This window comes from Phycodurus eques, chromosome 23, assembly GCF_024500275.1.
Source record: "Phycodurus eques isolate BA_2022a chromosome 23, UOR_Pequ_1.1, whole genome shotgun sequence".
Taxonomy (NCBI): domain Eukaryota; kingdom Metazoa; phylum Chordata; class Actinopteri; order Syngnathiformes; family Syngnathidae; genus Phycodurus; species Phycodurus eques.
The window spans coordinates 4,633,255-4,659,526 of record NC_084547.1 but is presented as its reverse complement, the minus strand read 5'-3'; the positions used below and the strand labels follow the sequence as shown (position 1 = coordinate 4,659,526).

Sequence of the window (26,272 nt, the reverse complement as noted above, 5' to 3'; positions counted from 1 at the left end):
ACATTCGGCCCATCCACGGGTCAGTGGTTTCAAACGAGCTAAAATGAGGACTAAAGGAATCTATAACTTGACTCAAGCAAAATGATCTGCCAACAGAACAGGAAGACAGTTGCTGAATCCAGCAAGAAAAGTGCTGATTTTGCCTCGAGGTGCACCGCACCACTCACGAGAACAGCAGTGAGAATATACACAATGACTTTGGTTTTATTGCCGTGTGTGCTTAAAAAAAAATAAAATAACAAAAAATAAAAAATAAAAAATGTTCTATGTGCCAGACTGGCAGCTGCCTGACTGTGATGACGTCGCGGCCCACAGCAGAAGAAATCCCAATGAAATGGAAAAAGTTTCGTTTCGGTTGGACCGAAAGGAACGACAAAAGCAAAAACAGTGTGGTTGCGGTTTGCCTCCAAGCGCATCACTTCTACAAACGAGAACAACTTGTGACCCCCCCCACCCACCCCCCCTTGCACCCCCCTAGATTTGGATTTAAGTTATTATTAGATCTTTAATATTAAACAAAGCTGAATTCAGCTGCACGATGTTGACACAAGCACGTGGGACCATCCAGATGCTCCACAATGCTCAATAAATAAACGCAACGGCATTGATTACAGGCTGATATGATGTGATCAAGTTATGGGTCATATTCATGTCATTTGATCAATATCGGTAAAGACTTGCAATTTGTTGATGCCGCCTTGGTTTTCTATGGGTAAATGTCTCCCATGATGAAGCAGTCCTATTTTCAAAAAGGTAACCACTTTTGAAAAATGGTGGTGGCCCACTGAGATACAGTTTTTGCATTACGGTAAAGACAAACAGCTTCATAAAAATCATGTGAGTGGCACAATTTACATGCGTTGCCCTTCAAACTCTGCAGATACATGTGCATAAATTGTCCTAACTACTCATTAAGGCCAGTACACTCTTGTTTTTATACAATCGTAATAACGGTAAAGACGCGCAGTAGTTCCGGCACTTTTACAAATTCATACATATTTATTCATATATCAGAAATAACACTATTTATTTTGCTGTGTGCTATTGTGTGAATGCAAAATGCACTTCAGATCACAGATCCCTCCGGTGTATTGCAACAAAATAATAAGTGGCAGTAACGGTAAAGACAGCTTGAATGACCAAGGACCGTTTGTAAAACAAGCAGAAAAAGAAACTCTGAAGACACTTGGATGCATTTGTGTTCATTTTCATGGAAAAGAATACGAAGCATTAGGAGAAAAATGCAATACTGTATATCCAAAAAATGTCATTAGCAGTTTCAAAAAACTCGCTCATTTTGAACAGTTAACGGTAAAGACATTTTAGCTTTCAAAGCTTGAAAAACATTACTTTAGAATATTCTTTTCTTCAAAACAATTACGACATTTTGATGGATAACATAATTTTTCATGTATAATGCGTATCCCCCCCCCAAAAAAATGTCAAAAGTCAATAGTGTGCGTTATACATAGGTATAGGGGAAAATGGGGAAAAAAACTTTCACATTTTATAAATGTATGCTGCCATCTAGAGGTTATGAAAAAGCTGAGCACTTTGATGCCAAGATGCCACCGCCACCTAGAGGTTATGTAAAAGGTGTTTCCTACACTTTCATTCCAATATGACAGGGAAACGTATGACTGCATATATGTACAGTTGTGCTCATAAGTTTACATACCCTGACAGAATCTGTGAAATATTTTATTTTTTTTTCAATACAACTGATAACTGAACAACAACCATCATTAATTTCTTTGTGGTTATGTTTTGTTTAATGATAATGCTTTTCTGAAATGCTTGACAGTTTCATTTGAATCCCATTAAAATAAAATAAAATGCGTTTGGCCTGGCCCTTCATGTTTCCTTTAAAGAATTGTCCCCATCTTACAGATTCTGTCGGGGATAATCAAACATATGAACACAACTGTGTGTTTTCTCATTTACTAAATAAAAGTAGGGCTGTGAATTTCAAAATAAGAGCAAGTAAGAAAAAGAAAGTGTTACGTGTTCAAATAAAGTGCTCAACTTCAGAATAATTATTTGAAAAAAACCTAACAAAATACAGATAATACTTCATGTTTTGATCATATGGGTAGAAGCAAAATCATGCATTGTAAAAATGCATTATACATCGGTTGAAGGGTTTTCCAGAATTTTGAGGTCAACTTCGGGGGTGCGTATTATACATGGGTGCGTATTGTACATGAGAAATTACGGTAGTTGATTTTCAAAGGGAAATTCAGTGGTCCATGTCTTTACCGTTACTGATCAAATTATATGAAAATGACCCTCATACATTTAATCAATTAATTTGAACACTACATATTTACAAGGATAAAAAAAAAAAAAAAGACAGAGCATGTCCTCATCAGCAGCCATCTTGCAGTTCATTTGGGGCCTTTCACCCCCCACCCCCCCCAGTTTCACTCTCTTCAGGCCCGCCGAGTTCGGCCTCGCCGCACTGCTCACCGACGCCAGTACTGTACACACAAGGAAAAAAGCACATTGTTCTTGACGGGGGAATGAACAGACGAGCTTGATTTGGTCTAAGTTGTCACGCTGGACATTTGGAGAAAATCTTTGTACTGTTAAAAACCATCTTCGGATGCATGACACATATACTTATTTTGTATTGTACGTGAAGTATATAAACCACCCCCAACCCCCTGACCTCAACCCTATTGAGAACCCGTGGAGCATCACTTACTTGAGCAAACTTGTGTATCTGTTCGACCACGGCGGCGAACAGGGCACCAACGCTCTCGTCGATCAGACTCTGCATGTAATGGACGGCCTCCTCGTCCGACAGGTCCAGCCGGAACTTGTCTTGCACCTTCTTGACCGTCTTGTCCGGCTCCAAGGCGATGTCGGGAATATTGGCGTCCACCATGAGGGAGAAGAGATTGAGGATCAGGTTGGAGTACCTGCGCAGGTGCAGGAAGGCTGTGTAGCACTGCTTTCGGAATTCCTGGTACTGCTCGCTCTGCATGCCCCCCATGCCCTCCACCATCTCCTTGCTCAGCTTCATAGGCGGCGGAAGCGGCTTGGGATCGCGGCCCAGGATGTAGCCGAAGTCGATATGGAAGAGTTTCCCTGGAGGAGAAGGAAGTTGGATACAGTATTATTGGAAGGGAAAAAACACACACAATTTTTAAACAATTTGAACACACACAAAAAATGTAAGCACAAAATGTAAAGAAAATACTGTACGTGTTGTACTACCCATGTGTTGGACATATGCCTTTAAGAGGCGGGGCCTGGTGGGGCGGCGTGCGAGTCCTGTAAGCACCTAATATATGAAACATTTCGACATTCAACATAACAGTACTCACAGTCGTATATTTTGTATCCTCTGAGAGGTGCTGAGAAGAGGCGAGAGTTCTACATAATACCGACATCCGTGTACGTTATTTGCGTCTGTCTGTCTTATACTGGCCAAGGTGGGCAAAAGCACAATGGCCATTCAGTTGATACAAAGTGTGACAAAAAAACTGTTTAATTACTTTGAATTCTATTTAATTAGGTAATTCTCCAATATGCCAAAAGTGGGTGGAGGGCACCGTCTTTACCGTACCCGTCTTGGTCAGGAGCAGATTGTCCAGATGTCGGTCTCCTACGCCCAGGATGTACGTGATGACGCAGTAACCGGCTGGAATGCATCAGAACAAGCAATGAGACCCTACCGTGTCGCCGCTCCCCTAAAGACTCGAAAAGACTCACCGCAGCTCTTCACGTAGGTGTCCATCACTTCGGAGCTGATGCCGTACGGCCCCTTTTCGCTCGGCGCGTGCTTCCTGAAGAAGCTCTAAGCCACACGACACAATGTGGGATTCGCAGTTTGTGACCAATCCCAGCCACCTGGCTCAACAGCGGCTGGGAAACACTGATTTCGACGGTTACCGAACGCGATTGGCCCAGACCTGAATGTTGCCTTCGGTCGCCAGAACTTCGGCAACAGGAACCGACTGGACAAACTGCATGAAACCTGAAAAAGAAAAACTAAAACATGAAATAATCCACCTATGAGCCTCCCCTTTGACCTACGTTGCCGTAGTTACCATGCTTGGTGCTGGTGGCTAACACTTTGTAAGGTGTCAGCTTCAGGTCCAGGTTCTCTTTCCTTAACAACTGAAAAATATTGAGAGTGCTTAAACAAATGTAAATATTAACACAGCACTGCTTAATTCAACAGTTTGTAGAAATATAATATTATCAATATACACACACACACATATATATTTATAATTTAATAAATTACTTGAAAAAAAAAAAGGATTATTTATGATTATCCATGCTTTGATACATATGTTTTTGTAAACAAATAGCTAGCTAAAACTTGGACAAAAACTATACTTAATTCATTCATTATTCATTACTAAGACTGATCATCTTTTTTAGGTGCTTGAGGTCTACCAATAAAGATCCTGAGGGTTAAACCTGAAGTTAAAAACCTCAAAGTTATCACATGACCCAAATATGACGCGTACTTGGTCCATGAGCGAGATGATCTGGAGGATGAGCTGATCCTGTCTCAGGTCGTCGCCGTGTTTGAAGATGACCGGATAGGTGGCGCCGTCCTCCGTTTTGAAGATCAGCTTGGCGGGCATCAGCGCGCTCTGACGAGAGAGTCGAACACACACAGACGTCGTCGTCGTCGTGGGGGAGGAGGGGAAAAAGTCGGTAAGCGAGCGTTTTCTCGAACCTTGAAGAGCGTCGCCGTCTCGGGGACGATGCCTCGGATCCGGATCTGAGGCTCCAGCGGGAGCGGGATGGGCTCGATCTCCGAGAGGTAGACCTTCTCGTTGTCGGCCAGGAGCGCCTGCAGCCGCTCGGTCTGAACACACACGCAAACGCACAAACACACACGTCAATTTACAAATCTTAGGAAGATGTGAAACAGTTGAGATGCGTCACTTCATCGTCAGGCTTACATGATTCCTTAAATGATGAAAATGATGTTCAATCTACAAACTTTCCCATTTACAAACCCCATTCAAGAACCACTTAAGATTGTAAATCGAGGTTCCACTGTGTACGATTTTTGAGATGTGTCCACAATATTCCCACACCTTCTTCTTGCGATTGCCGCTCTCCCTCTGCACAGCCTTCATCAACTGCACGAGGCGGTCCACGAACGTCTGCTGGGTGGCGAGGAGCGAGCGCATCACCCTCACACTCTTATCGCCCTGGAGACGAAAGACAGTCAGCAAAAGGAAGGGCAGCGGCGATTCGGGGAGTGGAGGGTGGTTACTTGGGGCGCACCTTAAGCAGAGCCTGGCTGAACCTCCTCATGACGTTCAGGTACATCTCGTGGGTCTTGGGGTCCCTCTGCCGTGTGTCCTGGTCCTCGCACTCCACGATGACGTACCTAAGGAGGCACGGAGGGGGAACGCCGAGAGTCTCAGCCGAATTGAGGCGGCGGGCACGTGCACAATCACACACACGTACCAGTACAAGTAGTTGGCCAGTGTCGAGTTCTTGCAAGCGCGTGAGATGAGAAATGTGCAAAGGTCTTGCTGCACATAAATGAGACAATAAGAATGTTGTTTTGGATGAAGGCCGTGTGAAAACAATTGACAGATGAATCACTTATGAAAATAATTGTTAGTTGCAGCTCTAGTTATTATTATTACGCTATGTTTTTGTAATGTACACTATTATACAGTTGCTATTTTTCTTTATTTAAAAGCATTTTACCTCCAGACTCTCCCCGTCTGCTGCTTCTTTGCCTTTCTGCGCGGCGGCGAGGGCTCCAGATGCGGCCGCCAGGATCTGCGAGCTGCACGGACAACAAACGCAGCGTCAAGAGGCGGGGCAACGGCCAGGCCGTACGATTCGGGCCGCTGATCTCGCGAAATCCAAACACGCAAGCGGCTCGTATTTGTGTGCGAAAGAAAAATCATCATAGCCACCGCACAGGCGGCGCTTCGCAGTTAGATTTCGACGAAGAGATGATTCCCAGCCACAAATGCAGCGAAAAGCATCGCAGCATCCAACATCCAACAGCGCTGACCTGTCCAGTGTGGAGTCATCTGAAAGTCCCTGGCTGTCTCTCTTGCTGCCTGGCTCCAGGCCTCCTTGGATATCGCTAAAGTTCTCATACTTGAGCGCCTGGACCAGCTGGAGAAGATACATGAGCAGGTCCTATAGAGGGGAAACAAAGTGTGTAAGACAGATTCCGTTTTAAAAGATTAAAGCAGTGTTCTCCAAACTTTAATGAGTCAAGGACGGTTCTTCTTGAGTAGCTACCTCGTCGTCCGCCTGCTGCAGCCGCGCCACAGCGTAGCGTCGCACCGTGGGGTTGGCGAACTGCGAGGACAGGAGCTCCAGGGAGTCCTCCACATCCATGGGCCTCCACTTACCCAGAAGCTCCAGGGCTTGCTTGGCCTCCTGGGGCAGATCCCAGTTGACGCACTTGAGGAACTTCGTCAGCGCCTGCGGCAGAAGAACACGAAGAGCTCTAACTGCGAAGAACGCACGCCGGGACAGAAGAGTCGGCGCCCACTTTTTCCTGAGTGGTGAGGTAGTATCGGAACTTCCACACCAGGTCCTGCTCTTCCGAGCTCAGCAGCTTGGTCGGAGGGTAGCTCACGATGATCTGTTGACACACGCAGACGCACAATCATTTCGCTCCTGAGCACAAACCCGACAATCCGCGTCAAACAACTAAAAAGTGACTGAATATTTCATTTTCAGTTTTTACACCAGATACCACCTAAAAAATTGCTTCTCTCCAAGTACCACCATTGTGACGCACATTAAAATACAGTAGTCTAGTAACACTGCGCTTAAATAAAAAGAAGTAAAAAAATAAATAAATAAATAAAAATAAATAAATAAAAACTGTACTTAAATAATGATTAAATTCTAATTCATTTCACATACAGGTAAGTAAAAACAATTGTACCTAAATAAATACAAAACAGTGCTAAATGTTTAAACACAAATGTATTGTACTTAAAGGTTAAATACAACTGAAATGTACTCAACAAATGTAGATTCCCGAATTAAAAATAAATCAACAAATGAAATTTAAAAAATGTTGATTTTGAAATGATTTGTAACCTAACTTACATTGAGCTGGTCCCGTGTCGCCGCGTTGGGCTTCAGGTCGTGGTCGGACGGCCCGCTGCGGAGGCTACGGGCCAGTTTGTGATGCTTACTCTCCACCAGGTTCTCCTGCGGACGGTAAATGGTGAACACAATTACGATGGACCACGTTTTTCTTACGCCAAAGAAAGTGTGTGTGTGTGTGTGTGTGTGTGTGTGTATGCGCTGCTCACCATGCCCATCTGCGGGTCAGGAACTTTGACGATTTCACAGCTGGTGAGCACGGGCGCCGCATCATCTCCATCCTAAAACAAACAATTCTTCAGTCCGCCACCCGCGCAATGAATGTTTCTCATACTCCAGACGTATTATGGAAAATATCATTTTTATTTGCTTGTCCAGACTCCAGCAATTCCCCCCCAGATAGTGGAAAAAAAAAACACCAGTAATTGATGCCATCCAAATGTTTACAATGTCCTATATTAATAGTTCAAACTATAAATATACCACAAAATATGATCCCAAAACAGTTGGATATTGTTTCAAACTCATTTTTCAAATTCCCTAACCCCCGAAACTCAGGTTAAACTTAGCTCCTTCGTGACATCCAAAGCTTGTCCCTCAGTCGAGATGTATCACTTCAAGCGAGTTCCTCGACGCCAGTGGAGCTCACCTTTTCATAGTAGACGATGCTGTATTCCTTCTCATTCATTTTCACTCGGGGAAACTCCACCATTAGGTACATGAAATTTGAGCTGCGCTTCTCGCTCTGGCAAAACAACAAACACCCCCCCCAAAAAAAAAAAAAAAAACAGAATTGCTTATCACACACGCAAGACGTGCCGATTAAATGTCACATTCCCCAGCGGAACTGTGGTCAAAACTTGATCAACAATTCACCTCGTTGATCATCTCGATCTCCCTGAAGGTCAAGCGGTCCAGCCAGTCCACCTTCACCATGTGGCCCTGCCGATGGGCCTTGGTCAGCTGTGTGGGGAAGAGAGTGAGCTGAGGGCTGAGGTCAAGGCCAAGCGACAACAACTACACGGTGCACAATATTTGTTAGCAAGCGTACACACTGCAAAAATCGGGGTAAAGAAAAAACAAAAACAAAACCCAAAAACAAGGAAAAAGGTCATCTTTAAACTAGTTTATTTAGACTAGCTGCACCTATAGAATTATGGTAAGTTGTGCTGCAGTTATTAAATACTTTTAGAATCAAATCGACTAAAACGCAAACGACAATAACAATATTTAGAAGAGTCTTTGCTTTTTTTAATGTCCCTGATGTTGTTAGTGCAAGCGGCGCACGTAAGCGGGAATGCACGGGAAGCTGCTTTCCAAAAGAATGTTCTGAGCAATAAACTCTTCTTAGATTAATAGCCCAGCCCTACACTCCCGAAACGCTTTATTCCTAACAAAGCTGTATTTTCTCATGCGCGCATACAAATGGTAACGAAGTCCATTTCAGTCAGAATTCACTGTGCACATCCGTGAACTCCGACTCCATGGTCACACACACGCACGACTAACTGTCCCACTCGTACTCACATCACCAAGTACCTCCAGGTCGGGGCCCTAGAACAATATGGTGCTTTAGAGCGAAGGCCTCGTGTCAGATACGTACGGTTCTTCGTCTGGCTAAAGAAAATACCTTGGCGAGTCTGCCCATCTGGTCCTCGGTCAGACTGTTGCTGGTGCGTCCCGGCGTGGCGGTGGCCTCTGCGCCGTCGCCCTCCACACCAGGCCAAACCTTCAGGTCGTGCATCCCTTGTCTGAACATTCTGCGGCGAGACAGGAGGTCATTTTTTCACGCGTCCGTCCAACCATTTACTCGAAAACGTATTCTCATCAGGGTCGTGTATTTATTTCAACTTTTACGTCTCATCGTGCCTTTGCAACTTTGAAGGTAAGCTGGCAGATATTTAGGTTCCCTATTAAGAGCCAACATTCAATTGAGTAAATTCCTGGTTTATTCCAGTGGAAAGTTTCCACCTTGGAAAATTCCCAGAGTTTTGCTCCCCTATTTTTACAGTGCACAGCATCCACAACTCACCCGTATTTGCCAAACAGGGTGACCGTGGTGCCCCCGACGGGGACGGCTCGACCGGGCCCGTAGATGTCCCACACAGTGAGGGCCACCTGGGCGCTTTGGGGCAGGTCTGGGTACTTGACCGGCAGTCGCAGCCACTCATTCCAACTGTAAGAGAGTACGTGGTCATTTTTGGAACGCTTGCGGTCGCCGACCGACACGTCTCGGGACTCACTTCCAGCGGGTGCTGAAGGCCTTGTAGGAGGTGCGAACCGGCAGGGCCAGAGGCTTCCCTTCGGCAAACACTTGGCAGGTGACGTAGAGGTCTGAACAGTGCTCCTGGTAGAGACCCGAAAAGCGCAGCATGGGGTCCTCCAGCAGGGCTTTGTAGCTCTTCTGCTCTCGCTTGCCTTCCAAACTGCCTCTGATGGCGCGCGTGCACACAGTGTTGAAAGTGTTTTTCTTACAAATTTCAAACTTAAACTTAATTAGGAATGTACTACTGTGTTAGCGTAGGTTAGTGCTTCAGACCCCTTAAAAACTTTGTCAAGCCCCCCCCAGAAAAATGTGGTAGTATGTGTTCATTTTTATTCTCCCAGCCCCCCTAAACAAAAATTGTTGTCCACAAATTCTAAAACATAAATTAAAATAATTTGCCATCACCTCCTACCCCCACCCCCACCCCAACGTCACAACCTAGCGACGCCCCTGGGTCATATGTTTTCAAAATGACACATATTTGGCATCGATGGAAAGAAAATTGAATCCTCGTCATGCGACACAAGAACACTTTACTTCCTGGTTTCAAAAAATTATGTATGACCTAGAAGTGTTTTTACCGCAGTTATGACTTTCTTACGGCACTAGCGTAGGATAAAGACAGACAACGGCGAGCCCCGACTTACGTATACCATCGTTACGTCGTTCGCCGACATAGGAACGAAACTCGAGAACCACTTCACATTGGCGCTTTTATAAATCATTCCCTTGTTTTTTTTTTTTTTTTTTAATAACAAGAAATAACTATTAATATGACAAATCAGATGAAAGACGAGCAGGTCACAAGATACCAATTATCCTCCGCCCTGTGACAATTATGTAAATTTGGAAGACACGACTTACATTTTAAGATGAACATTGATGTCCAAGTCGCAGCTGTAAACGTAATTAAACTTATCCGTGTCCATTTTCCGGCGGAGAAAAGCCAGAATTGGATCAAAAAGATGTTCATAAATCCCACTCGCTTGCTGAGCAAGACTTTGACAGCAGTGGTTTGTTTTGCTACAAGGCCTCGGACCGGCACAAAAGCACTTCTACGCGGACTCGAGATGCTCTTAGTGGACACAAATTCAACTATTACATCCGAATAGTGTATTAAAAGCAAATATGTTATTTTGGGAGCCTTTTCCGGGGCTTATTTATGTTTTTTTTTTACGGCTACACGGCGCCCCGGCAGCGAGCGATAGCTGCTGTCAGACAAAAGCAGGCGATTACCAATGCGACTCGGTACAGAAAATCAAACAGAGGGACGATCGATGGGGTTGTGGCTTGATTAGAATCCCTGGCGGGGAGAACTGCTGGAAGTCGGGAAAGGGGCGGGGTTTGAGGCTTAAACTAAACGTTGCTTGAATTTAAAGGGCAATACGGACCAATAAATGAAAATGTTTTGAAAACGTTTCGTATTGTGTTTCTTTGTTTGCGTCAAATGCCTTCAATATACAGGGTGAACCAAACGCAGGGGCATACTTTTTAAAGTGACTTATTTTGTCAAGGATGGGCCGAAAGGAAGGAAGGTGGGATCCAAGGAATGGAGGGAGGAAGAAAGAATGAAGGAAACGAGGGAGGAAGGTAACAAGGACGGTATGGAAGGAGGGAAGGTGGGGTGGAAGGGAGGATAGAAGGAAGAAAACAACAGGTAGCAAGGATGGAAAGGGAAGATGGATGGAAAGAATTACGAAATGAAGGAAAGAAGAAAGGATGGAAGCATTGATGAGGGAAGAAAGGAAAAGGGTGAATGAAAGAAGGAAGGAAGGAAGAATGGAAGGAAACAAGGATGTATGAAAGGAAGGAAGAAGGGAGGGAGGAGAAAGCATAGATGGTAGGAAGGGAGATAACAGGGATGTGAATGGAGGGAAGGAAGGATGATAGGAGGAAGAAAGGAAGAAAGGAAGGAAGGTATGAAAGGAAAAAATGATGTATGAAAGGAAGGAAGGAAGCATGGAAGGAAGGTGGGAAAGACTCAAGGAGGGTATGAAAGGAAGGACAGAAGGAAGGTAGGATAATGGGAAAACAAGGATGGTAGAAAATTAAGTAGGGAGGATGACGGAAGGATGGAAGGAAGAAAGGAAAAATCCAATGTTGCCTTAAAAGGATGGATGGAAGGAAAGATGCAAAGAATGCAATGTAGGAAGGATAGAGGGAAGGAGGCAAGGAAACTAGTATGAAATGAAAGGAAGTACAACTGGGGGTGGGGGGTGCCTACCAATACACATCACTGGCACAGCTAGATGAACAAAGATATATATTTGGAAGTAAATCAATAATAACTGACCTCTGTGCTGACCAAGCTACAGAGTCGGGGAGCTATAGGAAGAAATGCACTGTGCTCCAAGTTACTGAAATGGAGCCTGAAGTTATGCTAAATAATACTACAATACAGAATCCACTTTCAATCACACTTTTAATGAGGATGTATTAACATATAATTTTCATTGTGAGGTATGCAATCAGCATTTTGACGAGAAAAAGTCGCTTTAGAATGGCTCATCTGACATCAAACGATGTGCAGAAACTTTGAGGGTCACCATTTTTTGATCATCTTGGTTCAGAGTCAAATGTTTATGCTGTTGGTGCCCGTGAACTGCGACTCGTAGGAGGCCAAGGCCGGGTTGGTGGGCAGGATCTTGATGGGCAGGTCCCAGCTGAAGGTGTCGACCTCGACGTGCTCGGCGCCGGCCCACACCGTCGCCTTGGACTCGTTCTGGAGCACGACGGGCGGCTCGGCGGGCTCTCGAGCGGTGACGAATTCGAAGTGCAGGCGCCACCTCAGGGTCACTGGAACGTTACGTAAGGCAGGATTTTCCGTAAGTTAATTTTCGGCTCAGATCAAAAAACGATTCGATTACCAGTTGAAAATGGTTCGCTTCGGTCGTCGACTCACCGATGTCCGTGCCGAAGCCCGGCGTGACGTTGAGGGGGACGGGGAGGGAGAAGTGGCTCGACGCCGTGTGCAGGCACGATTCCAGATGACGTCCGTGTCCGGTCACGCTGAAAGGCTGGCCGGGACGCCGCTGGTACTCCTGCCGTATCTCCTCTTCGCTCTGGAGGCTCACGGAATACTGGCAAAAGAGAGAAACGGACAACAGCTGTTTTCATGGTTGTTTATTCATTAAGGTAATAGACAGAATACCCATCAGCCAAAATTATTGTTCTGTGAAAGTACCTGTAAGCAGGGAATGTCACCCTCGGAGAAGTTGAACGAGCCGATGATGTCCTCTCCGAGTCTGTACAGGGTCTTGAAGATGCAGAACTTTGCCACTTTCCCTCGCACGTTGGTGATGTTGAACATGTCTGGAGAGGGTCAAATTGAGACATGACTATTTGTTACTTGTAGCGCTGCACAGCAGCCAGGACAACTCACGCGGGCAGCGTCTCGACGTGGAGACCATGAGCATGTCGAGCGCTCTCTCCAAAGGCCGCGCATCCCTCTGACTCGCTTCCTCTTCCTCCAGGAACGGGTTAGACGGGGAAACCTCCTCATCCTGGGTAAATGGGGGTTCTGGCATGCCTGGAGATCAGAACAGAGTGTATAGCGGTTACACATTGTGGGATAGAGCACATCACCAAACAAAACGTCACAAAAAGTGTCATATTTAAGTAATTAAGTGCAAGCGGAGGCAGTGAAGGTCCCCTACTAAGTTTCAGTCATATTCGATCCCACAGAGCAGAGAGAATATATGTGAGTATTGCTGTATGCTCTGTTTGTATGTGTTGCTAGTACGTGTGTTTTCAATTAGCAGTTGTTTGAGGTTTATAATTACGCTAATTTATGTGAGCCCGTCTATGCCGGTTTTGCATTAGACTTAGATGAAATCCTATGGTTTGGTTGAACATTTTGGTGTTTAACTACACAATGTTTTGCTCTTTCGTTTCACAGCAAACTTCAACTGGGGAGTGACAAATAAACAGCATGAAGCAAGCACGCTTATTTGGAGAAACCTTGTGAGTGAGTCTTCTTTTTGCTTGCATAAAGTGATGTGATACGACTGTCTCCCATTTCTGCCAAAAAATACTTAATGAATTCAAATGTGTGTGTATCTTTTTTTTTTAATATATATTCTCTCAATAGCACGGATTGTCACCGATCACGGGGTGGGTCTGGAACATGTTTCCTGCGAAAAATGGGTTCATTGTATAATAAATTAATGATGATGATCTTTCAATTTACTCACAAATTAACTTGTGAAATATGTGCCTGTTCAGTTGAACACAACTAACTCATCTCAAAAATGGTCTCACCCTGCAGAACTAAAACTCGGAAGGGAACTCTGAGAAGTTTGATGGGAGAGTTGACCCTCTGACAGCCGATGGTCAGTTTGTAGACGTACTTCACGGCCTGGCCGCGGAAACTGGGAGGGCCGTCGGCAGGTACGACCTCGCTGTACGAATCTGCGGCACAAAACAAGATCGGATCAGAAAAAATAAATAAAAAAAACAGTTAGTCTTGTTTTAATTGCACATTGACTGACAGGTTTTGCTCTCTCCTGGATCCAGACACAGGTCACAGAACAGGATCTTGGGTGGCGTGTCCAGAACACATTGGCCTCGCTCTCCTGGTGAAGACGGACGGGAAGATGCGGAGTTAGATTTCAGCGTGATACAGAAAGTCAAACGACACCTTTGTGTCTTCACTCACTGACCTCTGCTCGGAATGAGGACTGTGTCGCTGTCGGCCTGGACGTCCTGCTTGCTGCCCCGACTTGGCAAACTCACTCTGCTCTCGCTGGCGTGAAACTGGCAGTGGATCTGGGCACTGGCCCACGCCAACATCTCACTGGGACACAATACAAGAAAACAAATTGGAAAATGACAAAAAAAAAAAATAACAAACAAATCCAACATCCTAATACACGCACTGGAAGCAATGCAGCCGAGATAAACACTGCAAAATGAAAATAATAGACTGTTGTGAATACATTAATACAAGTTCATGGAACAAATATAAACATTTGTGACGGCATTCCAATTTACCTGCTCGCAGAGGTGGAGAAGTGGGTCATGGGGTTCCTGAAAGTGACGAGACACTCCATTAGCTCCCCGGCCAGAAACACAGGGCCCCGAGCCATTGATGCCACCACCTCGATCATCTGGATGGAGGAACACGACAGATAAATCCCAATGAAACCACAGAGGACAAGCTAACAGAACCCTACACTGCAGCCTGTACACACAAGTATGCTAAGGTAAGCTAAGATAAGCTAATATAACAGCTGCGGAAATGAAACGCACACCTTGTCCCGCGGAGTGTCTTCGTTCGGTTCCCTTTGTCCGAGTTATAAAGTTAAAACGGGATGTCCTCTTAATATATCCGCGTAGTTTCTACGCAAAACCGATTTCTATCCGGACCTAGCATCGTTTACCTCCGTTGCTAGCAGTGGGTAAACAAAACAAGTGTGTCCGTGTGGACGACGAAAACCGAACCGTGTGGTGAAAAAAACAAAACAAACACAAAAAAAACTTGACGGTGAAAGGAAAGAATACCATGTAGTTTATGAATTTGAAAAAATATTTTTTTCAACGCCACAATAGTAACTCTATCCCACTTCAACTAATTTAGAGAAACCGAACACGGATGGAATTACAGCAACTGTTTCTGGTTGGCCATTAAAAAAAAAAAAAACATGGCTTGGCAGAGGCCACGCACACTACAAGGCGGTATGTTGCTATGGTAACTTTATTGGGTGTCAGTTTATGCTTCATTTGTTCCCGTTAGCCTCGGGGCTTTAAAACGTTTTCAAACTTCATTGGTGGAACACAGTCGCTGATAGAAAACGATAACTAGTATGAATAGAAGCTCCTACACCCCCCCTCATTGACTACAAATGGTTTCGCCGCGAGTGGTGGTCTCGGTTTCTCGCTTGTTGTCAGACACCGTCGTGACTTCCTGCCTTTTGGCCGAGCTCACCCCGTCGAGTTCCACTCGGAATTGAACGCTTCCGCTGCTATTTCAAGGTACTTCGTACAAATTCGCCGGCTGCTGAGAGGCACGGAGCTTCGAGGTCTGTGTTGGTCAATGGAGACGTGACAGAAGCGTGTTTGTATTGGATTTTAAGTGTCCCCCCCCCATCCATCCGGCATCGAGGCTGCCCCAAGAAGGACGGTCGTTAATGCGCGCTTGAAAAACTCAAGAATGGCCCTGGGGCCTCCAACTTAAAGGCGCTTTCATCAGCTTTTCGCCCCTGACCTAGAAACGAGTGCAAACCGGTTGGTGTATCAGAGGAATCACGCTGATTCCGTGATAAACACACTTGTGTTTGACAAAGGGGAGTGACAGCTTCAATTCGTAGCCACACGCTGCTTCCTGCTCGAAGCAAGAAAAAAAACAACAGCAGCAACAACGAAATAGTTGAAAATGACTGAAGATTGGGGGGAGAGATCCACAGCGGAGCTCATGAGCAGGTACCTGCCCAAAGAAATGGGGCATGGGGTACCCACGGCCGGGTGGCGTATCTGTTTGGCCCATGAGTTCAAGGAGAAGAGGAGGCCTTTTCAAGCAAAGGACGTGTCCCTGGCTAACATTGTGGAGCACACTGGCCTTGGAATCAGGTGATTTCATGTCTTTAAAGTAGGGCTGGGCGAACGAAATCTCAGAATTATAGTTTTCTTTTCTAATTCAAACTGCATGGCTCACTGGTCTGTAATGCTACTCCGTCTCGCTCACGGTCTTTTCTCAAGTGACCTCCAAATATTTGCAGCTTACACATCAGCACATACCTCTGGTCAAAAGTTTCCAACGCCTCAGTAAATCACCCTTGCCGTCTTACCAGGCCCTTTTTGTTTTTTGTTTTTATGTCCCGTGGAAAACAACAACAACAACAAGAAATTTTCCCCCTCGGGTAAAAATCGCCAGTCACTTTTTTTGAAAAATAGTCGCAAGAGGGGTCTGAAAAGTCCTAGCTCCTCTTTGTTCACAGCCATGATGTTAGTGGATGTCACCAAGGATGCGCTTTGAACTACGAAAGCCGCTAAAAAATAAAAAATAAAAAATAAAATCATTCTGACCAGTAAGTTAAAAATAATCGACAGCCAATTATTCACCTATAAAGTTTTGAGTCGGACTGCAACTAACGATTATTTTGATAATTGATTCATCGATGAATCTAACAGAAGTGTGCTAGCCTAATGCTAATGTTGTCGTTTCAGTATCGGTATCGAGTTGCTTTATGCAGGTATAGTATCGAACAACAACAACAACAACAACTGGGCAGTGATCACGCAGTATATATTTCCATGCGTCCCGCAAAATACACAGGGAGCTGCCCCCAAGCCGGTTCAACGGCAGCCGTGTGTATACTGTGTGTATGTTGCAATCTCGAGGACAAATTTAAAGACTCCCTTGTCCACAGGGCGTGGCGGCTTTTGTTGCCAAGGCAACATTTGTTAATTATTGCGCCAGCGGCCGGTTGTTTGAAGAGGCAGACTTTATGCACTGCGCCCATGGGCGATCACGGCAGACAGTCCTGTTAACATCGTGAATAGACATCAACGCTGTGGGAATAATAACTTCTGTAATCCCACTATTTCAGAACCCCCCCCCCCCCCCTGTGATAGGTGAAAAATCTTGATATAAAGAGACCATGTAACAATAACAATTTTTAAAGTAGTTTTGCCACTCCACCACTGTTTAAACAGATCAATTTTCTACATATTGAAACAGGCTTTTAAAGTGTTCCTGAGTAGGAGCTTCAAGCTGTTTATTTGTCATTCTCTGTTGAAGTTTACTGTATACTGACATAAAACAAAAGAGAATTAAATGGACATTTAAACACCAAAATGTTCAGCCATGCTATGCTAATGCTAACATATCATGAGAAACACCGTAGACGGCGGCTAATGGAAATGAGCAGAGATGTTACAGTAATTTCACCCTTAACACATGAAAGAGAATGGAACTAAAATTCAAACCCCAAAATGTTCCATCACAAGCATTACGCGCACTCTGCTCAGTAGTGGACCGTCTCGACCAATTCTTCTTTTCTCTCAAAATTTAGACCTGGCGGTATACTGTATAAATCCATAAAAGACATCGCTTAAACATCTGCTCTTTAACTCGGGTGTGGTTAGTATATAAAAGTTTGTATTCCTCAGTTTCCCTGTATGTTCGCGCTGAGGTTTGCTTTTCAGATGCTCTGCTCGAGGAGAGAGCATAGGAGGGTGGATTCAGGTCAGCGTTTGTTGCTTGCCGTCCTAGATCCAGATCGGGATGACAATCGTTGTCCCTGTCCGTGGCCTCGGCCGACCGACCCTGCGGAATAACAGGCGGCCTCGCGTGAAACGTCCCGACTGATCCCTTGGCACGTGGGTGGGCTGTTATTGCATCTCTGGCCATCACTCGCAGGATAATTGATTCAAATTCACAATCCCGTGTCGAATTGACTCCAACCTGTAGCCCCCCTACCCCCTCGGCCTTCGGAGTCATCTACATCAGTGATTCCCAAACATTGTGAGAGGTCATCAGGCGTGTTGCGGAAATCATTCCATTTCACTTAATTGGTCCGAAAATAATTTATCTGCGATTGGCCGGCGACCAGCCCAGGCTGTACCCTGCCTGTCGCTCCAAGTCAGCAGCGATACGCTTCAGCTTCTACTAGATGCGCAACAGATAAGTAGATGCAGCAGAAGTGGACTTTTATTGTACGATTATTTCTCATGCATTTGTGCTCATCCAGGTATCTAAAATGGTGGTACAAGAAGACACAGGTGGAAAGGAAGGCGCCGTTCATCGACATGTTTCGTGCACAGCCTTTGCGGCAGATATACGGTGGGTTCGTGCCGTCTCTATTGTCGAACCGGTTTAAATGATTTTCTCGTATTTTTTTTGCATGCATTTTTCTCCAATATATTTTTCTCAACTCCTGAGTTCCTCGCCGATTCGGCAGGTGCCCCGCTCGGCGGTATCGGAGGAGGGACCATCACCAGAGGTTGGAGGGGCGAGTTCTGTCGGTGGCAGCTCACCCCCGGCATGTATCACTACAAGACTGTCGCGGCTGATCAGGTACACTGGAAAAGAACATTTATAATAAATCCACCCTGCACAATCCAATGAGAGATCTAGTGATGAGAATAAACTGCACCGCATCTCAGCAAAATTGGGAATCTCTAATCTACATTGCAAGTAATAACCAAATGGCGTTATTTTTTGTGTCTCTCAGTTTACTGTGTGCTTGCGTCGCGGGGGACAAACGGTTTACCAACAGGTGCTCTCCGTAGAGCGCCCCCCGACGCTGCAAGGCTGGAACTGGGGCTACTGCGGCGAGTACGCCTTCTACCACGCCCTGTACCCCCGCGCCTGGACCGTCTACCACCTGCCGGGGCAAAACGTCACGCTCACCTGCAGACAGGTTTCCCCCGTCATTCCTCACGACTACCAGGTCAGCGGGGTCCAGGGGGGTATGTCAAATATGTGCATGTCAAATAGTTTTCGTCATGGAATAATGATTAACCGTCACTTTTTAATTGTATTTGTTCCTAATCCATTTAATTAATAAAAAAATAGAGTGGGATTCTTTATATTTCATCCATCCATTTTCAATACTGCTTGTCCAGGTAAGGGTGCAACTAACGATTATTTTAATAATCGATTAATATGTCTATTATCCTTTTGATTAATTCATGAATCGGATATTTTGGAATTCCCATCCCTTTGTTCGAAAACAGGACATTATTCAATGTAATTATTATACAATGTAAATGTGAAGTAAGATCGGCTTTCTGGCAGGACTCCTGTTTGCCAGTGGTGGTCTTCGTTTGGGATGTGGAGAACAAGAATGACTTCGCGCTGGATGTCACCATCATGTTCACGATGGTCAATGGGTCCGGGCACAAGGACGACAAAGGTGGGGGCCACTGGAATGAACCATTTCATCTTGAAAAGGAGGGGGAGGCTGTGTCTGGAGTGTTGCTGCATCATTCCACAACAGTGAACCCTTACACTTTATGCATCGCAGCTCCAGAGCAGGTTTGATATTTATCTGAAGTGGATTTTTGCACTTGCAAAATCCAAGTTAAGTTTTATTATTTTTATTTTTTTTAAGCCAAACAGGGAAGTCAGCCATCAGACTGCATTCAGTCCAAAGGGAACCTGCTGTGGCCTGTGGAGTGACCTAATCGCTGATGGACGCCTGGACTCTCCCACGGGTCAGCGTCACAAAACACTCTTTTGGTGGAGAATCACCAACCCAAAGATGCGTCTTTTCCGTCCGCCCCTGCAGGCTCCAGCCCGCCGACGCCCAAAGGAGAGAAGGTGGCAGCGGCGCTGGCAGTTGGCTGCTCTGTGTTGCCTCAGAGCCGAAACACCCTGGAGTTCTGTCTGGCGTGGGACATGCCCAAAATCACCTTTGGGTCTCGAGAGAGGCAGCACCACAGGTATACAAGACACTACTAACATACAATATGTCTCCTTGCTGCCGTTGTCAAACACAAGACACCTGATTTCACTTCCAGGCGGTACACTCGTTACTTCGGGAGCGAAGGGGACGCGTCGCCCTCGCTCAGTCACTACGCCCTGACGCGCTACAAAGTGTGGGAGAAGAAGATTGAGGAGTGGCAAGCCACCATTCTGCAGGACAGGTACGTCACATGACGTTGCCCCACCGCATCATTTGGCTGATTCACCTGTTTTGTCATCGAGAAAAATAGCAAATACATGTTTTTAGCCATGACGGTATTTGTGGATTAATGCAAAGTGAATGAAAGTCTTCTAGCTTAAAGCTAACGCACAATGCAAAACGTCATAGACGAAAATGAAACTAGCATCAATGTCGCAATATTTAATTTTTTTTTTTTTCATTTCTATTTAATTGTCTTTTCTACTGTAGTGTTATTTTTCTTAATAAGATCATGTTACATTTTTTTTTCCCCTCGTGTTTTATGGGGGTTGGAACATCTTCATGGCATTTCTATTCATTTCAATACGGAAAGAAGATTTTAGATACCAGTTAAGGCCCCATTGTACTCAAGTAAAGTACAGATAGCTGAAAAATCTGTTTAATTACAGCAACAATGTCTTACTGTATATAGCCCACCACTGCCAGTTTAAATGTCTGTAATATGGCGGCGCATTTGGCAAATTAAGCCAATAAACATTTGTAATATATTGTACCTGAAGTTCCCTCCCCTCCTGGTACAAGTCGGCTTTGTTCAACGAGCTGTACTTTGTGGCCGACGGGGGGACGGTATGGACGGAGCTGCAGGAGGACGCCGACGTCAGCGGCGGCGTGCGCAGCGAAGACGGCGGCCTGCCCGCTCAGCCGGCCATCGTCAAAGAGTACGGCCGTTTCGCCTACCTCGAAGGTAAACGTAACGTAATGAATGCACTTTCCTTCACTAAAGCCACTTCCGTGTGCGCTAAATCTGTCGTGTGCTCGTTTTGTCTCTCAGGTCAAGAGTACAGAATGTACAACACGTACGACGTGCACTTCTATGCTTCTTTTGCACTTATCATGCTTTGGCCCAAACTTGCCTTGAGTGTGCAATATGACATTGGTATGATTTTTTTTTTTTTTTTTTTGTGTGCGGTAGGTGGCGGGGGTAAAATTTGACTCAATTCCCTAATTTGAATCTCCCCTCAGCTGGCAGTGTAGTTCAGCAGGATTTAACTGAGAGGTTGCATCTGATGAGCGGCAAGTGCGCTGCGGTCAAGGCCAAAAATGTGGTGCCTCACGACATCGGAGATCCAGGTACACTGAAGGAGGGCTGTGCGATCACTTAAAGTAGTGTTTCGCAAACGTTCTGTACCACCATAATGACCAACATTTAAAATACACTAGCATAGTAGGCCACCATGAACACTGTGCTGAACTATAAAAACTGTGCTGAAATAATTAGGTAATTAAAATGCATTGCACATAAGGTGAATACAAATTTTACACAAATAAATGTTTGAAAACAAACAGTCTAAAAGATTAAAACTTAAGACAACTGAATTGTACTCAACCAATGTACTCTACTGGATATAAAAAAAAAAAAAAAAAAAAAAATTCATTTTAGTCAATTCACAAAAAATTTAGATTTCCGCTTTTGCATTTGAACCCTACACTTTTTGTGTAATTTTTCGTTGTGTGCCGTGGGATTTTTCTCATGTAAAAGAAAGGTTGGCCGTCACTTGCATTGCTGTCTTTTTTTTTTTTGTAGAAGACGAGCCGTGGCAAAGAGTGAACGCCTATCTCATTCACGACACCGCCTACTGGAAGGACTTGAACCTAAAGTTTGTCCTGCAGGTCTATAGGGACTATCACCTGACGCAGGACGGGCAGTATCTGCGGGACATGTGGCCCATCTGCCAGGTACAACCGACCTTATTTTATTTTTTATTTTTTTTTTAAACCACTGTGAAGACTCCTAGGCTGAGGGCTGGTTAGTATTCCCTGTGCTCGGTCTTCTAGGCAGTGATGGAGTCGGAGCTGAAGTTTGACCTGGATGGAGACGGCCTGATCGAGAACTCTGGCTTCGCTGACCAGACTTATGATGGTTGGACAGTAACTGGACCAAGGTCAGAGGAGACTTTTTAAATGGTTGATTTGAAGTTTTAAATGAATTTTAATAGTGTATTCCAGACCCTTTCGCTATAGGGCGAAAGAGAGACCTTACACCGAACGTATGTGGAAAAAAATGTTTTGGCAAGCATAAAATGTATGGAAAATGGTGTACATATTGTAGTGTCTGCGTGTTAGATATGTACCTTTTTAAGAGGCGGGGCCTGGTGTATTCACTTGCTCGCACAGTTCTCCAAATAAGATACACAGCGTGCTTGCTTCAAGCTATTGTCACTCCCAGGACAATTTATTGTCTAACTGACACAAAACAAAAGAGAATGAAAAGTTGTATATTGAAACACTATTGAATCTACGCAACGCATCTAAATCCCTCTGAAGAAACCCTGTTAGTTTAATGCTAACACATAATGCAAAATGCCATAGACGTGCTATAGGAAATTAGCATAGCTGTTATGGTAATAAGAAACCTCAAACAACTGCTACTTTCACACACAAGGCATATATTCTCTCTGGTCTGTGGGAACAATTAATGATTTAAAACAATCGTTATAAACCGCAGATTTCGGCGACGTGGCAGGAATTTGCAACACAGATGGACAGCGATGTTCCACAAGAAATCTGCGATACATAGTAGCGGGGGCACGGAGGATGAAGCGTGATTATAGGGGAACAATTTATATTCTTTGGCTTGGTGTCCGCACTGGACAGCTGGGAGGAGGGATGAAGGGAAGGAAACCATGATAGGAAAAGCATGACTCCTGACAAAAACAGGAACTTGGGGATTTTCCAGCTTGGACTGAGACTCAAACTTAATTTGGGATTCTTTGTATGTCGCCTGCGTGATTTGTTTGTACCCTCAGTGTCCCATTCTACGTTGCAGTGCGTACTGTGGCGGGCTGTGGCTGGCGTCATTGTGCGTCATGTGCAAAATGGCCAGCCTGGTCGACAACGAGGAGGCGCAGCAGCGCTACAGAGACATCTTAGACAGAGGCAGCGTCGCTTTTGATAAACTACTGTGGAACGGTAAAACCCAACATCCAGCGAACCCTCGCTATTCCCAGGGATTTAGGGAATAATCCCCGGTGGTCGCCTGCCCTAGAAGTATTTATAAGTGCCTGTATTAATACTTTAAACCCTAAATATACCCCAAACTATGATCCCAACACACTGTTATAATGCCAAATTCATCTTACATTATCCTAAAATCTATTTATGTTTTGTATGGACTCTTATTGGGCCACCTGTTTACATCTCGATTAAGGCGACTTTTTTTTGTGATCAGTCCTTAAATGATGTGTGCACTTTGCCCATTACATTTAGGAAGGTATTACAACTACGACAGCAGCGGGAGAGACCTTTCGAACAGTGTCATGTCCGACCAGTGTGCCGGCCAATGGTTCCTGAGAGCGTCTGGCCTTGGAGAAGGAGACTTCCAGGTAACTAACTTTACGCGATACATCAAATGAGACTCCCCCCCCCCCCCCCCATGATTAAAACAGTTCCCAGATGTAATAAACTTTGTCAGGCCTTGTTGTTGTTAAGCTAGGAATCAGGAAAACTGAAATGGTGGAAAACAGTTGACCACTATATCGCCACGATTGAGGACTTACATGGTTCTCAGTGTTTGCACGTTTTGAGCAGTTAAATTCAAAAGTACAGTTGTGCCTGAAGATACGAGTAACCCAATGTTGTTGTTTTTTTTTTTTTTTTTTGCTTTTACTCGCGCAGACTTGAGATGCGAGCGCTGTGTGGTTACACGAGGCAGCAGTTTGGCCAATAGTGAACAATTCCTCAAAAAAACAAAAATGGCTTTGTGCTGTTTCATGGCACTCCACGTTGAAGTTTACTGTCTAATTTAACATAGAACAAAGAGAATTATACTTTGTCTATTTAAAACAAGCAGATAGCCTTTCAGGCTGCGAACTTCGTGCTAACGCTAATTAATGTCTGCTTAACCCTTTAATCAACAGATTGAACACAAATGGTGCCGCAACATGTAGACAGACAATAAAACAGTACTCAGTCATATTCTTTATCCTCTTCGTAGAACGGCTAATATTTGTGCCGTACGGATGAGATGAGAGAGGAGTTTGAGATCTCAATGAAGTGGTAATATGAATCCCACATGACTTCTAGGCAGGACACACCCCGCTGCGATCAGACAGTACTGCCGAGGACTCAAGTGGGATTCTAATGATGCCTCACTGCTGGCCCTAGGTGGCCAAGGCAGGCACATCAGAAGGAACCACGTTATGTTCTCAATACCACTGAAAGCCATTGGACCCAAATGGTATAATGAATAGTTTTCATGGGTTTCAATTTGCCAAAAGTGACCATGATAGAGCCAAAAAGTAAAATTGGATATAAGCATTATATCATTATTTATAGATTTGAAGAGCCGAAGTTGATCAAAATGTCCAATTTAATGATGACACTTCCTCTCGCCATCCAGGTTTTTCCCAAAGAAAACATCCGGGCCGCACTCCAAACGGTTTTCGACTTGAATGTGATGAGCTTCGGCGGCGGTCAGATGGGCGCCGTCAACGGCATGCGGCCCGAGGGCGTGGCCGACCGCTCCAGCGTCCAGTCCGACGAGGTTTGGATCGGCGTAGTTTACGGACTGGCCGCCACCATGATCCACGAGGTAAAAAGTATAAATACTGCACTTAGTTACTGTACTTTAGTTGAGGTTCAAGACTCCCTTGTTTGGTTTAGCGTTGAACTGATTTCCTAATTAACCTGATCTGATGTGCGTAGGAGATTTTAGCCAGGCTTGAATGTTTTCCTTTGTAAAACATGGTTTCCATCTTGCCGCCCAGAAATATGAAGCAGATGGGAGATTATTGTCACCTGTTCTAAACAGCCAGGACTTATCTTGCGGCCTCCCTAACCAGTTTTCTTCTCATCAACATGATCTCGGTTGTTTTTATTGACTTCCCCTGTTGAAAACCTTTCCGATATTTTTTGTTTTTCTCCCCCCCGCCCCCCTTCAGGGCATGTTGTCTGAAGGCATGCGCGCGGCAGAGGGCTGCTACCGCACGGTGTGGGAGAGGCTGGGCATGGCCTTCCAGACGCCCGAAGCTTACTGCGAGAAGGCCATCTACCGCTCTCTGGCGTACATGAGGCCGCTCAGCATCTGGGCCATGCAGCTGGCTCTTAACCGGTCGCGCGATGGTCGCCACACGGGGAGCGGAGAAGGTGCGCGTCAATGAGATCCGCCGAGGTCCGTTTGGAAATCCCAACTTTGATCCGTTAGGTTTGTCTGCAGCCTGCAGGTCATAGCGTTACTTGAATTCTGTTTTTCCTTCCATCTTTACGATGCCGGGTGGTGTCAAATCGTAACCCGTGTGTTCCGACACCTTGTCAATTTTCACACGTCATTATGCGAGTACTGTTTATCTTTTTCGTATTACAGGTGCTTGTAAATTGAGCAGTTACCGAAAAACGTTCTATTTTTTTTGTAATACAGAATTTGCGGCCTTATTGCACGTTAGCTTATATCAACGTAGCTGCATTCCTAAATGTTTTCGTACACGCACACTTATGACAATCATCCTGAATAAATTACTGTCAAGGAGTATATATGCCTGTTTTGTGTTTGACACGTCTTTCATCACAAGCCATTAGTTTTTTCACGATTGTAATACGAGCATGCGTGCAGCAGAGGGCGACAAGCGCTCATATTCATATTTATATTCTCCTTAGCATTTCTATAACGTGCTCACACCATGTACCATGACCAGCATTAGAATATTGTTGTAGTGTAGCAGTCATAAAAAATACAGCAGTGGTTTTCACTGAATTAAAAGTACAATTTTGCTCCTAGATGGAGTCTATGTATCACACTTTGCGAATCACTGACGTAGTGTTTCCCAACCTTTGTTGAGCCTAGCTAGGCTCATATTTTACACAACGAATGTCACAAAAGCGGAAACACAGGTTGATTGTGTACTTTCTGCCATCTAGTGGAAAACCTTTTAATTGTTTTGCCTGTCACTATATGTTGCTTGCATAGATAGATGAACAAAGATATGTTGTTTGTGGTAAATAAATAATTTTTGGACCAATTCAGTGAAATTGGATCTTTTTACTGCGGCACGTTTGATGATCTTTCAGAGCACATTGGTGGTATTGGGATGATCCAATAAAAGCAAAATATGTTATCGCTGGGTTTGATCAAACATCAGCTCTCCTATTCATCCCAAACAAACCGCACACGAACATGCAGACACTTCATTTCCCCTCTTGTCTTTTTTGAATGCCATTATGCCACATCCTGTCATTGTGAACATTCTGCATTGCATCCACCTTTTTTTCGTTCTTTCAATGAGTTTAGACATCTAAATGCAGAAAAATAGGTTTCAGTGAAGGAAAGAAGGCTGTAAGGACGCATGAATACAAAGTGGGTGTGAGGAAA

General features: G+C 44.8%; 3 protein-coding genes across 4 annotated transcripts; 1 reads left to right on the top strand and 2 right to left on the bottom strand.

Moving 5' to 3' along the window:
• Positions 1–466: 466 nt before the first annotated feature.
• On the bottom strand, positions 467–10,602 carry pik3c3 (phosphatidylinositol 3-kinase, catalytic subunit type 3). The gene is made up of 23 exons (XM_061669647.1): positions 10,205–10,602; positions 9,318–9,506; positions 9,107–9,250; positions 8,705–8,834; positions 7,951–8,037; positions 7,724–7,819; positions 7,284–7,355; positions 7,075–7,179; positions 6,506–6,598; positions 6,250–6,435; positions 6,014–6,144; positions 5,698–5,779; positions 5,449–5,516; positions 5,263–5,368; positions 5,070–5,186; positions 4,703–4,834; positions 4,488–4,616; positions 4,059–4,128; positions 3,921–3,985; positions 3,721–3,805; positions 3,575–3,649; positions 2,708–3,093; positions 467–2,480 (listed from the first exon to the last, which is right to left on the bottom strand). The coding sequence occupies exons 1-23, from the start codon at positions 10,267–10,269 to the stop codon at positions 2,466–2,468; spliced, it is 2,628 nt and encodes an 875-aa protein (XP_061525631.1). The 5' UTR covers positions 10,270–10,602; the 3' UTR covers positions 467–2,465.
• A 1,148-nt stretch (positions 10,603–11,750) lies between these two features.
• On the bottom strand, positions 11,751–14,983 carry rgp1 (GP1 homolog, RAB6A GEF complex partner 1). The gene is made up of 9 exons (XM_061669240.1): positions 14,593–14,983; positions 14,333–14,448; positions 14,002–14,135; positions 13,831–13,914; positions 13,601–13,750; positions 12,723–12,869; positions 12,525–12,652; positions 12,243–12,420; positions 11,751–12,136 (listed from the first exon to the last, which is right to left on the bottom strand). The coding sequence occupies exons 2-9, from the start codon at positions 14,446–14,448 to the stop codon at positions 11,913–11,915; spliced, it is 1,161 nt and encodes a 386-aa protein (XP_061525224.1). The 5' UTR covers positions 14,593–14,983; the 3' UTR covers positions 11,751–11,912.
• gba2 (glucosidase, beta (bile acid) 2) lies at positions 14,386–25,916 on the top strand. 2 transcript variants are annotated; one of them, XM_061669238.1, is made up of 17 exons: positions 14,386–14,544; positions 18,031–18,122; positions 18,241–18,356; positions 18,514–18,732; positions 19,080–19,319; positions 19,396–19,498; positions 19,573–19,726; positions 19,805–19,930; positions 20,469–20,653; positions 20,741–20,845; positions 20,932–21,039; positions 21,494–21,645; positions 21,745–21,851; positions 22,736–22,878; positions 23,176–23,291; positions 24,308–24,499; positions 24,849–25,916. In XM_061669238.1, exons 1-17 carry the CDS (start codon positions 14,537–14,539, stop codon positions 25,065–25,067), a joined length of 2,385 nt encoding a protein of 794 aa, XP_061525222.1. In that variant the 5' UTR covers positions 14,386–14,536; the 3' UTR covers positions 25,068–25,916. The 2 variants fall into 2 exon arrangements, with proteins under 2 accessions (XP_061525222.1, XP_061525221.1); XM_061669237.1 differs by lacking the exon at positions 14,386–14,544 and adding an exon at positions 15,043–15,907.
• Positions 25,917–26,272: the final 356 nt, after the last annotated feature.

What these genes read in the sequence shown, in the direction of transcription:
- gba2 (XM_061669237.1), top strand. Translation starts at nt 15,714, where the DNA reads ATGACTGAAGATTGGGGGGAGAGATCCACAGCGGAGCTCATGAGCAGG. An exon ending in GAGTGTGCAATATGACATTG is followed by an intron (nt 20,846 to 20,931) that starts GTATGATTTTTT and finishes ATCTCCCCTCAG; the next exon opens with CTGGCAGTGTAGTTCAGCAG. An exon ending in TGATAAACTACTGTGGAACG is followed by an intron (nt 22,879 to 23,175) that starts GTAAAACCCAAC and finishes CATTACATTTAG; the next exon opens with GAAGGTATTACAACTACGAC.
- pik3c3 (XM_061669647.1), bottom strand. Translation starts at nt 10,269, where the DNA reads ATGGACACGGATAAGTTTAATTACGTTTACAGCTGCGACTTGGACATC. An exon ending in ATCAATGTTCATCTTAAAAT is followed by an intron (nt 9,507 to 10,204) that starts GTAAGTCGTGTC and finishes GCGCGCCATCAG; the next exon opens with AGGCAGTTTGGAAGGCAAGC. An exon ending in GCATCGTCTACTATGAAAAG is followed by an intron (nt 7,356 to 7,723) that starts GTGAGCTCCACT and finishes TGTTTGTTTTAG; the next exon opens with GATGGAGATGATGCGGCGCC.
- rgp1 (XM_061669240.1), bottom strand. Translation starts at nt 14,448, where the DNA reads ATGATCGAGGTGGTGGCATCAATGGCTCGGGGCCCTGTGTTTCTGGCC. An exon ending in TCCAGGAGAGAGCAAAACCT is followed by an intron (nt 13,751 to 13,830) that starts GTCAGTCAATGT and finishes TTTGTGCCGCAG; the next exon opens with ATTCGTACAGCGAGGTCGTA. An exon ending in CCGAGTTTTAGTTCTGCAGG is followed by an intron (nt 12,870 to 13,600) that starts GTGAGACCATTT and finishes TCTGATCTCCAG; the next exon opens with GCATGCCAGAACCCCCATTT.